The sequence below is a fragment of the Schistocerca nitens genome, chromosome 6, assembly GCF_023898315.1.
Source record: "Schistocerca nitens isolate TAMUIC-IGC-003100 chromosome 6, iqSchNite1.1, whole genome shotgun sequence".
NCBI classification, from domain to species: domain Eukaryota; kingdom Metazoa; phylum Arthropoda; class Insecta; order Orthoptera; family Acrididae; genus Schistocerca; species Schistocerca nitens.
In genome coordinates, this window is record NC_064619.1 from 710,191,515 (window position 1) to 710,205,983 (window position 14,469).

General features: G+C 44.4%; 1 protein-coding gene across 3 annotated transcripts in view; it reads left to right on the forward strand.

Moving 5' to 3' along the window:
- Positions 1-14,469, forward strand: part of LOC126262435 (dystrophin-like) — a 121,465-nt gene that overhangs the window by 66,886 nt on the left and 40,110 nt on the right. For 2 of the 3 annotated variants that reach the window (XM_049959079.1, XM_049959080.1), the window contains exon 10: positions 4,913-5,474. The exons of the other annotated variant lie outside the window; for it this stretch is intronic. In XM_049959079.1, coding sequence (XP_049815036.1) covers positions 4,913-5,474 — 562 coding nt within the window. The remainder of the gene's footprint in view (positions 1-4,912; positions 5,475-14,469) is intronic. 3 annotated transcript variants of the gene reach the window in all.

Below are 14,469 nucleotides of genomic sequence, written 5' to 3' on the forward strand. Positions count from 1 at the left end.
CAGGAAACAAAGACTGTCTTAACAAAACTACCTTTCATTTTCACTGTCTCAGCTACCCCTCTTTTAGTGATCTTACAGTGGAACTATAGTACCTGGCTGAACTCGAGCAGTTCATGTCCCTCTTCTCCATCACAGGTCACACTACAAGAATCACAGTTATTGGCTGCTCACTTCCCTATAATCTGAAACTACAACACTTTCAATAACAATCAAACTAACACACGGATGTCTTCAGTGAGTGTTTGCACATTGTTCCATTGCCCACTTCCTCTGTTCAGGAACTACTGAATACCACACTCAATGCCTCAGATGGGTCTAGTGGTCTAGCAGTAAATTGCATGTCTGGAAACTGAGAGGTAGTGGAATCAAATCCTGGTTGGTCCATGTATTTTTTGACTGTTGCATTAGGCAGTGTGACTCATGAAATTGTTATTTATTATTATTATAAGCTTTGCAATGCAGGTGACGTAATATCTATTACATCAGTTGCCCCTCCCTTGATGCTGCTGTGTGATTTGAATACTCACAAGACACAAATAGCAGATGTCAACTAATACAATATCTGCTCTTGGATTTTAACCTTTCTCAGATGAATGCAGGAAATCCAACACATTTTAGTGTCACCCATACAATCAGTTTAACACCCTGTGGCCCAAGTCTTGCATCAGTAATGCAAAGCCATGTCCACAGTGACCAGTGTGACAATGACTATTGTCCAATCATTTTATCAGTACCACATTCTAGATCCCTGATGCTCTACTGCAATGGTCCGTATAAAGGGCAAGTTGGGATGCATACTCATCTGAAGCCTACGACATGATATTCCAAGAAAAGGACATTGATGAAATAATGCAAGAAGCAGCCATTGTGTTTTCCTATGCTGCACAATGCAATATGTTACTCTCCCAGGCCATGTCAACGTAAATTTGTTCCATAGTGGCCTCAATAAATAACTGAGGCCATCAGAAATAGATAAAGAGCATTTACAGCTGCAAAGCAGAGACCTGACTGGATAGCCGCCTGTGCTAGTGTGCCACTTATGTGATTTGAGTAGTGTGGCAGATCCGGTCCTAATCCATCAAGTGGATTAACAATTAGGACCGATGTGCCAGTCAGGCTGGAAGTGTTTTTTAGATTGTTTGTTATGTTCAACTAGATTAATACTGGGCTGGTACCCAGGGGTATACATATTCCACCAGGAGAGGGGGCGATGGGAGGTTTTGACAGGAAGGGCATCCAGCCATCCTCTAACACAAACATTGCCAAATCCAATAATTAAACCTCCTGACCCCACAATGGTATGGGATAAAGCCAGGAAAGGCATTATTTAATCGAATCAATGTAAGGGGAGTGTTGGGAACAATACATTTCTTCAGTGGCAGATGCATACGTATGAACAATAATGTTACGTGCAAATGGGCATTGTTTCCCATCTGAAATGCTCAGAACGTTTTATCAAGGAGTTTCATACCAATTCTAATGACAAAACTGAACAAAAAATGTGGACTTCGAACCATCCTTACTCATAATGGTGCTATTACAAACTAGGAATGTGCTACCACATTGCAAAGGTAGCTCACCGGGAACTGAACCATACACAGTAAAGTGCTTCACTACATTACTGACCATAGCAAAGCATCTTAATGATCCTTGTAAATTTGTGTTCAGTGCGTGTTAAGCCATGCTCTAGGGCATATTTCTGTTTGGTCTCCTAATGCTGAGGTCATGCTCTAGGGCATGTTTCTGTTTGGTCTCCTAATGCTGAGGTCATGCTCTAGGGCATGTTTCTGTTTGGTCTGCTAATGCTGTAGAGATGATCAGAGTTATAAAGACCCAGATACTAACTCCAAACTTGATAGCTGTTTAACATAGGCCACATTCTAATACCAACAGAACAAAAATCAATATTGATTCAAATACTGAGCTCAAAAGCCGATACTTGTATATTGTTTGCACCTGACAAGTTTTCATTTTACGAAAGGACGTACTATATAGTGTGATGACACCACATCATGACTGCGTGGAGGCTTTAGGCAATGTACCCTCTTTTATTAAGAATATCTTAACAGCATTGGCACTTTCAGGCTAGAATGTTAGTAATCAGTGTTTACAAGATAACAGAGTTCCAAAGGTTGCAGTCCTGAAAGCTGATCTCTTTACAATTGCCTTAAACATTATTGCTGCTATCATAGAACCATATCTATCATTTGTCTTTTATGGTAATCTTTGGAAGTCCCCTGCTGAAATATTGAGTCATGCTGCCTCCATAGCTGTCCATAATTGTGAAAGTGTTGCCAGTGCAGGATTTTGTGCACAAACAGACCTTTTGATTACGTTCCATAGATGTTCGATGGAATTAATGTCGGGCAGTCTGGGTGGCCAAATCGTTCACTCAAATTGCCCAGAATGTTCTTCAAACTAATCGCAAACAATTGTAGGCTGGCAACATAGTACATTGTCATCCATAAAAATTCCATCATTGTTTAGGAACATGGAGTCCATGAATGACTGCAAATGGTCTCCAAGTAGCAATTGGCCTAGAGGACCCAGTCTATTATGTGTAAACACAGCCCACACCATTATGGAACCACCACCAGCTTGCACAGTGCCTTGTTGACAACTTGGGTCAATGATTTTGTGGGTTTTCTGCCACACTCAAACCCAACCATCAGCTCTTACCAATTGAAACTGGAATTCATCTGACAAGGCTACAGTTTTCCGGTCATCAAGGTTCCAACCAAAATGGTCATGAGCCGAGGAGAGATGCTGCAGGCACTGTCATGCTGTTAGCAAAGGCCTTCACATTGGTTGTCTGCTGTCAAAGCACTTTAACACCAGATTTCACTGCATTGCCCTAAATGATATGTTTGTCATACATCCCACAGTGATTTCTGTGGTTGTTTCATGCAGTGTGGCTTGTCTGTTAGCACTGACAACTCTATGCAAACATTGCTGCTCTCTGTCCTTAAGTGAAGGCCATCGGCCAGTGCATTGTCCGAGGTGAAAGGTAATGCATGAAATTTGGTATTCTCGGCACACTGTTAATCTTGGAATATTGAATTCCCTAACGATTTCCGAAATGGAATGCCCCACGCGCCTAGCTCCAACAATGATGGCTCTGCCAATGCACTCCCATTTTATACCTTATGTATGTGGTACTACTGCCATAAGTATATGTGCCTATCGCTGTCCCATGACTTTCAGTGGATATAACAATTGTTCGAAGGACAATGAGAAGGTTGGCTAAGCATTTATTGATAAAAATTTTAATATTCAGGTTACTACATGGCAGTTTTAGTAGCCATACTCATAACTCTGACACATTTAAAGAAAACAACTTGCCAAAAATATATTGATATGCATTTATTCTTTCAGTAGTTTAACATGCTGGCTGTCACAAGGCCACTGGAGGCCACAGCAGTGCCTCACATCTGATGCCCCTGCCTGGTGGGGAGACATCCATCACTGTGCATGCTGCAGTCACCATGGTAAAAGTGATTGGCAGCCATTCTCTTGAGTCATTTATTACTCAGTGCCAATCACAGTCTTCCATTCGACCTCCAAAGAGCAGGACCCTTAGTGGTGCTCGTCTGGTCACTGGTCTGTGTAGACGTCATAAGCAACAATCATACTGATGCATTTGTTGAGAAAGTCTCCATGACGGACTCATTGCAGCTCTACCTTGACCTGTGCATGTCCTACATCTTGTTTTACTGATTTTTTAATGTCATTGTGCACCTTTCTAATCAGCAGCATAGCGTGTCAGTGCCAAAGACTCATAGTTTAAGTTAGCAGACATCATTCAACTGAAAAGTAACAGCATTTGGCAGTCCACAAGGTTCCATCTTAGTCCCTTTTCATCATTAACATTGCCATATTCTAAGATCACATTGCAGATGATACAAAATTATATATGATAGCATATAAAAGTCTTCAAAATGACTGTTTTTTTTCTTATATTAATGTATGGCTTATTGCCAATTCTTTCTCATTAGGCTTTGAAAAGACTCACTTTGTGCTGTTCAGAACCTACTAAAGATTTCTACCCAGCATTCATATAAAGTGTGAGTAGTTGCAGATAGAAGATGTTGACTGTGTTAAATTCATGGAATTACAATTTAATAATTATTTTATGTATAAAAAAAAAGGCAAATTCATCTTACAAAATCTGTGAAATTACTAGAAGATGATATGACTGACTAATAATTATCACCAGGAGTCAAAATTTCAGTACTGCCTATAGACTTAATAAAAGTAGAAATATTGTGTTCCTAGTTTTTGGGCTGTTAGTTCCTTCATCAAGGGTTTCAGAAGCTCGAGGAGAGGCTCACATCAGTCAGACTCCAGGATGCAGGGAACCCACTTGTCATGGAGCAAAGAGGAGAAAAAGATGAAAGGTCTTGACTTTTAAAGGGCTATTACGTTTTCATGGAGTAGTACAAAAACTGGCTTCATACAAGTACCCGGGATCATTCTACTTTCCTAGAATTCTATTTGTCATGACCAGAAAAAGTTCTCCATTTTGTACTATGTCTTCATAAATTTTGTTAATTTTTGTGTCAGCACCAATAGTTGCATTTACTGCTGAAGGCACAACTTTCAACAGAAGTTCCATTTATTTTTTGCATGCCTGTTTCCTTACTTATAAGAACGTTGTAAGGGTTCCGCACTATTTTTGTGTTTGCAACAGACACAGAAATTTAACCAGCATATTTATCTCTAAACAAATAAGCAATTTTATAAACTTTTTAATTTATTTCTTGTATATTATTGGTGTATTGTGAAATTTTTATTGAGTATTGCATGAAACTTTTGCTACACCAGTCATTGATTTGTGACACCTCAAAAACAAACTGACAGTTTTTGTGTGTTAGAATACGAAGCTTGATACACATTTTTTCTCTACCTACAGGAATACATCTCTTACATACAGTCTTCGAATGTTCGCCGGCCACTAGCTTGTATTGAAAGCACTCCCATTCTGCCAGCTCAGCATCGATTCTGTAATGTGTTTATGTCATCACAACCAAGCATTGCCAATCTCAGCCCAATTGTAAAGCAAGATAGTGATTTCAACAATGAGTTAAAGAAAATAAACTTCCATTTCTCTGATTTATCTGAAGATTGCCGTCAAGATGAGTTGTCAAATCTAACATCGGTGACATGTCGTCCTCGTGTGCCGAATAACTGTACATACTCAAAGAATACTAGGGTACTGGATGACTGTAGTGTTGAAGGCGACCTCTTGACATCTAGTGAACTGTCTTCTTGGTTGAACAGTCCACGGGTGCTGTCACTGCAGTGTGCACCAATAACAAACTGTACATACAGTGTAACAAATACAGGTGATTTTAGGGAAGAGACGATACAGAATGTACATAGTTTACATGAAAAATGTAAACAAACACCCTCCTGCATTGATGAAATTGTGGAGAGACTTCAGAAGGTTCTTTCATTAAACTTCCATTTTGATGGTATGTATTACAGAAGTGTTTACTTTCTCACACTATTTTATTGGCACTTAAGTTACTGAGAAGTTTAAAAATTTGTGTTCATTAAGTTGATAACTGTTGGAGGCTTGTTTCATGTGCCTAGGGACAAGTTAATGTGTTTAGAACAGCACATCACAGTAATGAATTACATGCACAGCAAACAAACTAAATTTGTTTAATAAATTACTGACACAGATTATGTCTTGACACGAGATAAGATAAGCATAGGCATTGAAGTGAGCTGTGGTAAAGCACCATAGGATGTTGAGATTGGGTGAGATGGTGCATTTAAAACAAGATAGATAAATAGAGAGAGGGGGGGGGAGGGAGACAGAGACGAGAGTTCACATCCTCATCGGGCCATCCAGATGTAGATTTTCACGAATTGTACAACTGATTAAGACGACGACCGGGCTTCATCGGGGCTCCTCATCCCCTGGGTAGGCGGAGTCCTAGTAGGCTGGTCCTACTTTACTTCCAAATCTTCTGTGATTATGTAGCGGTGATGCTTGCTTCTTGTCTTTTCAGTGTTTTCCCTTCTCAAGTTTTCATCTTTGCTGCCTGCTTTGCAGTCAGCTGTGGCGGCCCATGACAGGCGGGTCTTGCTGCTCTCTGTGCAGACGGCGTACGTAGTGCTCTACTGCAACGGCTGCTGGGCAGTCGCCGGCATGGTGGTTATCACTGCCTCTGCAACTCTGCAGTGTTTCGGCCAGGTGTGAGACGTTTTTGATTACTGCAGAGTGTGTAGAGACAACTGCTGTGGCTGGGTGCAACTTGATTGCCAGTGGCTGCTGGTGTGTTGCCACTTCTGTTGCCTCCCATTGATGAGGCTTCCTCCTTGTGTGTTTCTGCCCTGGGGGGATCGAAGTGCAGATCTTCAGGTGCGCCCTATCGAGCATGTCTTCCGTTGCCCCCTTCAGTGGAGGCGGAGGTGGCAGCATTGGTGTTGACCTTGTGTTTGTCAGCTGCCTCGCTGCCTGTGTGCCTGGGTGCGGATGGTGGAGGGAGCGGTTGGCAGTCTTCTGTGTCTGCTGCCCATGTTGGCGAGCAACAGCAGCCTTGATACCTTCACAGCTGCAGTAACTCGCCACATGTGGGCCACCAGACTTTGCACACTTGGGCTTGTGCATCCTTGGTATCGGACAGTTTCTGCCTGCATGGTTGCCTACGCACTTCATACACGCCTCAGGAAAGGAGCAGTGGCGAGCCACGTGGCCCATCCCTTTGTAACGGAAGCACTGCACTATGCTCCTCTTCTGCTTTAGATTTTCAACAGTGACCTTAGTGTTGCTCACCCGTTGCAGCTGGTAGAGCCGCCTGTTCACTGGGGTGTCGGTCATGATCACCAGCAGAGAAGGCAACTCCTTGTGTGTGACTGGGGACTTGACGCGTGTCACATTGCGCACGCCAAAGTCAAGCCATGCCATCTCACCTTTCAGGAGTTCTGGTTCCACCTTCTTGCTTGCACTGTGAATTCTGCAGTCGTCCGCTGCTTCATAAGCTGCAGGAAACCTTTAAAGCCTTTGACCACCTCAGTGACTACGGTAGGCAGCCGTCACTGCAACCGTCCGGTGGTAGTGTCTGAATGGGAGACAGTTGCTTCTTCTTTCGAGTGGCCAGCATGGGCAGCGGCCGTGGTCTCGGTCTGCTGGGGTGCTGCTGGCTCCTCCGACTGCTCGTCTATCGCTTCGTAACAGTTACCAGTAGCCACGGGTGGGGGGGAAGGCATCTTCCTGGGTTTGGCCGCACACCGAGCTGCCTCTTCTTCTGGGGTGCCTTTTTGATGACAGTTGGCGCTGCGGTGATTGGCCGTTTGTGGTGCTTGCCATTCAGGCAAGGCTGCACACTGGCCTCGCTTGGCGTCCTCTCGGCGGCCGGGAATGACATAGTGGGTGCATCGTGCACTATCATGTAATCTTCATCCGTATCGTAGTCCACGGACGGTGGCCAGGTCGTTCTAGACGGCGGGTCAGAGAGACAATCGGATGAGCAAGCTCCTCTGAATGGCGGTCTGCCACACCAGCGTCTCCAGTCGTCATAGGTGGGGGGCCAGATGGGGCTGTCGACCAAGCAGGCTTGGCTGAACGGTGATCCAGCACACCCATTGCTCTGTTCAGTTCCCCTCTGAACTCCAGGTTGCCCATGACATCTCTGCTCACTACTGGAGTGACTACTGATTAAGAGAAATGCAAGATGTGGTTCCTCTGAAAAAGTCATAGCTGATTTCTTCCACCTACTCCTATCCTATTCAAGCTTTTGCTAGATCTCTAATGATCTTGTCATCACCAGTATGTTGCATTCTGATTTCCTTTTCCTTTTTAGAAGATAATGTATACGAAATATTGAATTCATCATATTTATCAAAACAGGTGACCTGATTGTACAGACAGTACAGCAGAACAATTTATCAAGGGAACTTGAGTGAAGATTTGTACTTGTTTCACAATCACATCTCCTCCTCCTCCCCTCCTCATCAGGGGGCTCGCTGCTGTTTGGCAGGTTCGTGCTTGGTTACCATGGGGCCTCATCCTTTGCAGCACCTTTTTCCTTCCATGCTGCATGTCTATCCTCTTACTATTTCCGCATTTTCAATAGCTAACATAAGAACAGTCTCACCACTGTTTTTCGTTCTTTTCTTCCTTTCTTTGTTCACCTTCTTCAATCCTTCCTCTGCTTCTGTGTTTGAAGCTCCTCCTTTTCTTCTGCCTCCCTGTGCTCTCCTGAAGGCCAACCCAAGCATCTGACGTGTAACAGGTGATTGGGTAACACGTAATTGCCAGCCCCGGGTCCACAGGTAGGATTCGCACGTACCCCCTGGTACAGGCCACGCCTAGGGAGTGGTGATTGCCTGAGCTGCTACCTTCCCAAATTGCCGATTGGCCCCTCTGTCAGGTGTTCAGGAGGTGTGAACAGTTACCTAAGACGGATGAGACCCCTCTGAGGGGAGCCCCCAGTTGGAAGGAGCGCACCACTGGAGACGCTGTCAATCATGGGGGATTTTCTTGCAATGAGCCAATCGTGATCTAAGCAGTTCATGTCTATCACATGTAAATGGAATGAAGCATCTGATTCAAAGACCCTACCAGCTGCAACACGGTTCCTCGTGGTTTCATGGAGTGAAGACAGTCGGTCCTTTGCAACGGTAAATCTGTTTCTCATTCAGAAATGCGATTGCCGGCCCTGCGAAATCCTGCTCTCGTGTACACAATGGCACTTTGCTTTTGGAGACTACTTGGATTCTCAAGCACAAGAACTGCTTGCTGCTTCGCTTCTCCATGGATATCCTGTTCGTGTTGAGGCCCATAGAACTCTCGATTCTTCCCATAGTGTTGTTTACACTAGGCTGCTCAATGGGCTGAAAATTGTTCAAATGGCTCTGAGCACTATGGGACTTAACTTCTGAGGTCATCAGTCCCGTACAACTTAGAACTACTTAAACCTAAATAACCTAAAGAAATCACACACATCCATGCCCGAGGCAGAATTCGAACCTGTGACCGGAGTGGTCGCGTGTTTCCAGACTGTAGCGCCTAGAACCTCTCGGCCACACTGGTCGGCTCGATGGGCTGACTGAGGCAGAAATCCAAATGCACCTGTCTGATCAGGGTGTCATTACCGTCCATGGGTTGATGAAGAAGGTCGATGCCCACATGCACTCTTTTTCTCACCTTTGGTGCTTCCATCCGAGATCAAAGCAGGCTATGGAGTTATCACAGTCCGATTGTACATTCTGAACCTGATGCGCTGCTACCAGTGTCATCATTTCAATCACATTGGAATGTCTTGCCGGCACCCAGCCAAATATGTAACCTGTGGTAGGGATGTGCACAAGGGTGATTGTCTGCACCCTCCTCTCCACTGTATCAAGTGCAATGGCGACCGTGCCGCCTCCTCTCGTGGTTGTCCCGTATATCTCGATGAATGGGCTGTCCAGCAGATCTGGACAAAGGAAAAATTGCATTATCTGGTCACTTGCAAGTTATTGGCTAGTTGCAAACCCTGTCTTCTACCAGCTGGCACTTACAGTACTTTTCTTGCTATATCTTGCTCCATGAAGGACATGGCCACACAGGCGTGCAACCTCAAATTCAGCATTGCAGTTGTGACATTGCCCAGTGTCATGGTAGCATCGCCATCTCATCCAGCTGTTCAACAAGCCACCAAACATTTGCCTCCTGGGGCAAAGTCACCTGCTACACAACCAGCAGACAGGAAAGGACAGAAGGAATACTCTCGTGAAGAATTCCTACGTCCCTCCAGCCAGCAAACATCTGAGTCTTCTTCTGCCAACTGGAAAGGCTCCAAGAAGTCAAAGAAAGGCAAACGGTCTTCTCCTTTGCTGACTCAGAGACCCTCTTCTATAATGTCACCATATGATACCCTCGTCCAACCGACCTCATTGTCACTGGTGAGTGCCGCTAACCATTTATGTGCCCTGGACTCCGCAGATCAACAGAGGGAGAATGCCGATACCTCTGTAGATCTCATGGAGCAGCATCCTCCAGCCTCTGCGCCCTGTAGCAGCGAGTCTTTGAAGGCTAGCATTCAGCAGCCACCGAGGTGACATCCCTTCATTTGTTCTTTCCACCTTTCCTCATTATGACTGTCCTTCAATAGAATGTTCATGGCCTTTGATCGAACAAAGAGGATTTAGGGCTACTCTTAGAATCACAGAAACTGCTTGTTCTCTGCCTCCAGGAAACAAAATTGCGTTCTCATGACCGCTTTGAGCTCTCGCATTTCTTTCCAGTCTGATTTGACCATTTCCCCGAGGATGGCATTCTGTCTCATGGGGGAGTCGTGTTGCTCATACGGGATGACGTTCATAGTCAATCCATTTCCCTGACTACCCACCTTCAAGCTGTTGCAGTTCGCCCTTTCCTTCCTCACTTGACCTTTTCTCTTTGTATTGTTTACATCCCTCTGCCATTCTGTATCACAAGGGCAGACTTCCTCCACCCTATTGGGCAGCTACCTCACCCATTTCTGTCGTTCGGTGAGGTTAATGCGTGTCATCCCTTTTGGGGTTGTCCCTGAATCTGTCTGAGAGGTGCCCTCTTGGCTGACCTCAGTCAACTTAACCTCCTATGCCTTAACACAGGAGCACCCACGTTCCTTTCAGACTCCATGCACACCTATTACCATTTGGACCTATCTTTCTGCACTGCCAGCTTCCTCTTCATCTCGAGTGGTCCGTTCTCACTGATGCATATTTGAGTGACCATTTTCTGTGTGCTGTCTGTTTGCTGACTCCTATACTCCACTTATCTGCACACCCAAATGGATGAACATTTCCCCAGTTGTGATGACCAGGTAGAATACCTTAGAAACATTATCCTTACCGTCGCAGAATGTTCCATTCCTCGTACTTCCTCTTTACCACGGTCCCTCGGAGGACTGAGGCATGCCACGATGCAATTCACGTATGGAGACGTGCCTTCCACGTCTTTAACCATTCTCCTACGATGGCAAACTGCATTCATTATAAACAGTTGCATGCACAGTGTCATCGCATTCTTCACAATAGCAAAAAAGCTAGCTGGATTTCATTCATTAGTTCTTTTAACAGTTCCACTCCCTCTTCCTTCATGTGGGCCAGCCTCCGACGGCTATCTGGGACCAAGAAGTGTTTCCCAGTTTCTGGCCTGTCAGCAGCAGACAATGTCATTTGGACCCTATTGCTATCTCCAACACCTCATGCTGCCATTTTGCAGAGATTTCAAGCTCCTCCCACCATCACCCTGCCTTCCTCCATTGGAAACGAGTGGAGGAGTCTCAGACAATAACCTTCTCTTCTCTGAGTCATGAGTGCTACAATGCCATCTTTACAATGATGTAGCTAGATCATGTTCTCACTTCATCCCAATCCTCCACCCCACGGCGAAACAACATTCACATTCAGATGTTGCAGACCTTTATGCTTCATACATACAACCGAATCTACTGGCGTTAAGCCACTGTCATACCTATCCCTAAGCCCGGCAAGGACAAAAACCTTCCTTCTAGCTACCGCCTCATTTCTCTCACCAGCTGTGGTTGCAAGGTGATGGAACGTATGATTCATACCTGGCTGGTATGGTGCCTACAGTCTCGCAATTTACTAACCACTGCACAATGTGGATTTTGAGCATGCCGTTCTGCAGTGACCAACTCGTCCCTTTGTCCACCCATGTCATTAATGGTTTTCTGCGGAAATCCCAGAATATGGCCATGTTTTTTGATTTGAAAAAAGCCTACGACACCTGCTGGAGGACTGGTATCTTCCATACTCTCTACAGGTGTGGCTTCTGTGGCTGCATGCCCCATTTCGTTCAGCAATATTTAAAAGATTTAGTTTTCGAGGTAGGTGTGGATTGTGCCTTGTCATATACCTTTATCCAGGAAACTAGTGTGCATCAGGGTTCCGATTTGCTATCACCATTAACCCTATAATGGCCTGTCTCCTGCCGGGAATCTCCGGCTCCCTTTTTGTTGACAATTTTTCCATATATTGCAGTTCTCTATGGACTTGTCTCATTGAGTGCCGTCTTCAGCGATGTCTTGATTGTCTCACTCATGGAGCATCTACAATAGCTTTCGTTTTTCCACTGATAAAACTGTTTTTATGAATGTTTTGGTGGCACAGTTGTTTTCCTCCACCATCTTTACATCTTGGGTCTGTATGCAGAACCTGACGAACTACCACTGTTGTACTGCTGTGAATTTCTCCTCAGCAGATATGTATGCTGCTTGCCTGCCATGTGTGGCAACCCATCCTATGACTCCTTCTTCGATGATTCCTTTGATCACCAATATGGAGCACATCCGTCTTCTCTGTTACCTCCTGGGGTTCACTTTTGGCTCTTGCTCCGGCAGCTTAACTTCACACTACCAGCAACTTTTCCTTTACCACCTTGGCATCATGGAGTGGCTCATGTTCATCTTGGCCTTCGTTTGCTTCTTAAGGACACAACTCCAGCCTTACCCTATCACCTTCAGTTTCATGAACTTTGCATGAAACTTCACGATATTACCTTTGTGTACATTGATGGCTCTCGGATTGACCTTGGCATCGGGTGTGCCTTCGTCATTGGCACTGATGTTTTTCAGTATCAGCTTCCGGAACACTGCTCAGTATTTACAGCAGAGCTCTTCGCCCTGTATCGGGCCACGCAGTACAACTGGCGACACAAGCTTTTCAATTGCGTCACCTGCTCAGACACTCTCAGTGCCTTTCAAAGCCTCTGTGTGCTGTAAACTGTCCATCCCTTAGTGCTGCCGGTCCAGGAAAGCTGTCACTTGCTCAATCTTGATGGAAATACTTTGATGCTTATGTGGGTTCCTGGTCACATCAGTCTGACGGAAAACGAGGCTGCTGCCAAGGCTGCAGTCCTCGTACCTCAACCCACTAGTTCTCATATTCCCTCAGGTTACCTCTGTGTTGCCGTCTGTCAGCAGGTAGTGCCGTTTTGGTATCACCACTGGTACACCCTTCATGGGAACAAGCTCTGGGTTATTCAGCGTTTCTCAGCAGCTTGGACGACCTCCTCTCAGCCGTCTCGCTGTGAGGAGATCATTTAAGCTAGGTTGCATATCGGGCACTGTCTTTTTAGCCATTGCCATTTGTTAAGTGGCGCTCCCCCGCCACTTAGTGCGCATTGTGCTCATTCTTTGATGGTCCACCATTTCCTGATGGAATGCCCTTTTTTTTAACCACTTGCGCTCTCGTTTGTGTTTGCCATTTGAGTTATCAGCAGTTTTAGTGAACGATGCATTGGCTGTCAACCGCATTTTATTTTTTATCTGTCGCAGTAATATGGCGAAGGCTACTTAATTTTTAGGTCGGTACCTCCGTTTCTCTGTGGCATATTTTATAGACCTTTCTCAACATCCCTGTTTTTAGCTGTCTTCTCTTCCATGGATTGGTATTAATGTGTAGTCGATTTTAACTCCTCTCTTTGTGTTCTACAGTTCTGACATGGACGTGTATGACCTTAGTTGTTTTTGTGCTCTAAAAAAAGACAAAAACAAAAAAAAGTATAATTAAATGTTCCCCTGAGACATTTAAGTCTCTTTTTATTATCTACGATAATGATCAAAGCAGACGGAATGAATTAAAATTTGTGCTGCTGTCAGGTCTCGAACCCAGGTGTTCTTGCTTGCTAGGCAGAAATGCTAACCATTACACTACCACAGCACAATGGTCAACATTGCTGCATGAACTACCTAAGCCGAGTTTGTGTTGGGGAGGGCACTCGGTTTGTGCAGCAATGATGACCATCGTGCTGTGGTAGTGTAATGGTTAGCATTTCCGCCTAGCAAGCAAGAAGACCCGGGTTTGAGTTCCGGCCGCAGCATAAATTTTAATTCATTTCGTCTGCTTCGATCATTATCGTAGATAAAAAGAAAGTATGTTGTGCAGAGAAATCAGTCTAGCTTTCTACCATTTGGTTGTTTACTCATTTATGGGACATCTGCATGCTAGGATAATTGGCACTCTGGCCCAGTACAATTCAAAATTGTTGTTTTTATAGTTTGCTTTATGGAAAGAACTTTGTTATGGGATGAGATTTCTCATACAAAACAAAGAGTTCGATTTATTAGATTATTTACTTTGCAATGTCAGTGGAATGATAGCAGGTAGCATCAGTGGATGCCAATTTTTGACTATTTTTTCTTGACTAAGCCTTCAAAAGTTGTCATTGTGTAAACCAGAATAGTGATAGTGAACCTTCTTTGACATAGTCTGAGAACATGACATTTGTTTATTCTCATATTGACTGTATGGACTATGGACATTAACTTTTGCATAAAATCGCATCCTAAATTTTTATAATTGGGCTTTAAGAATTTGCCTGTGTCTGTAGTTCCAGCAACAAGAAGTAGTAGTAGTAGTAGTAGTAGTAGTAGTAGTACATTTCTATCTGTTGGGTGATAAAGTTATAGATTTGGTGCACCAGCAGATAATCATAAGGATCAATTAAATATTGCATGCAAC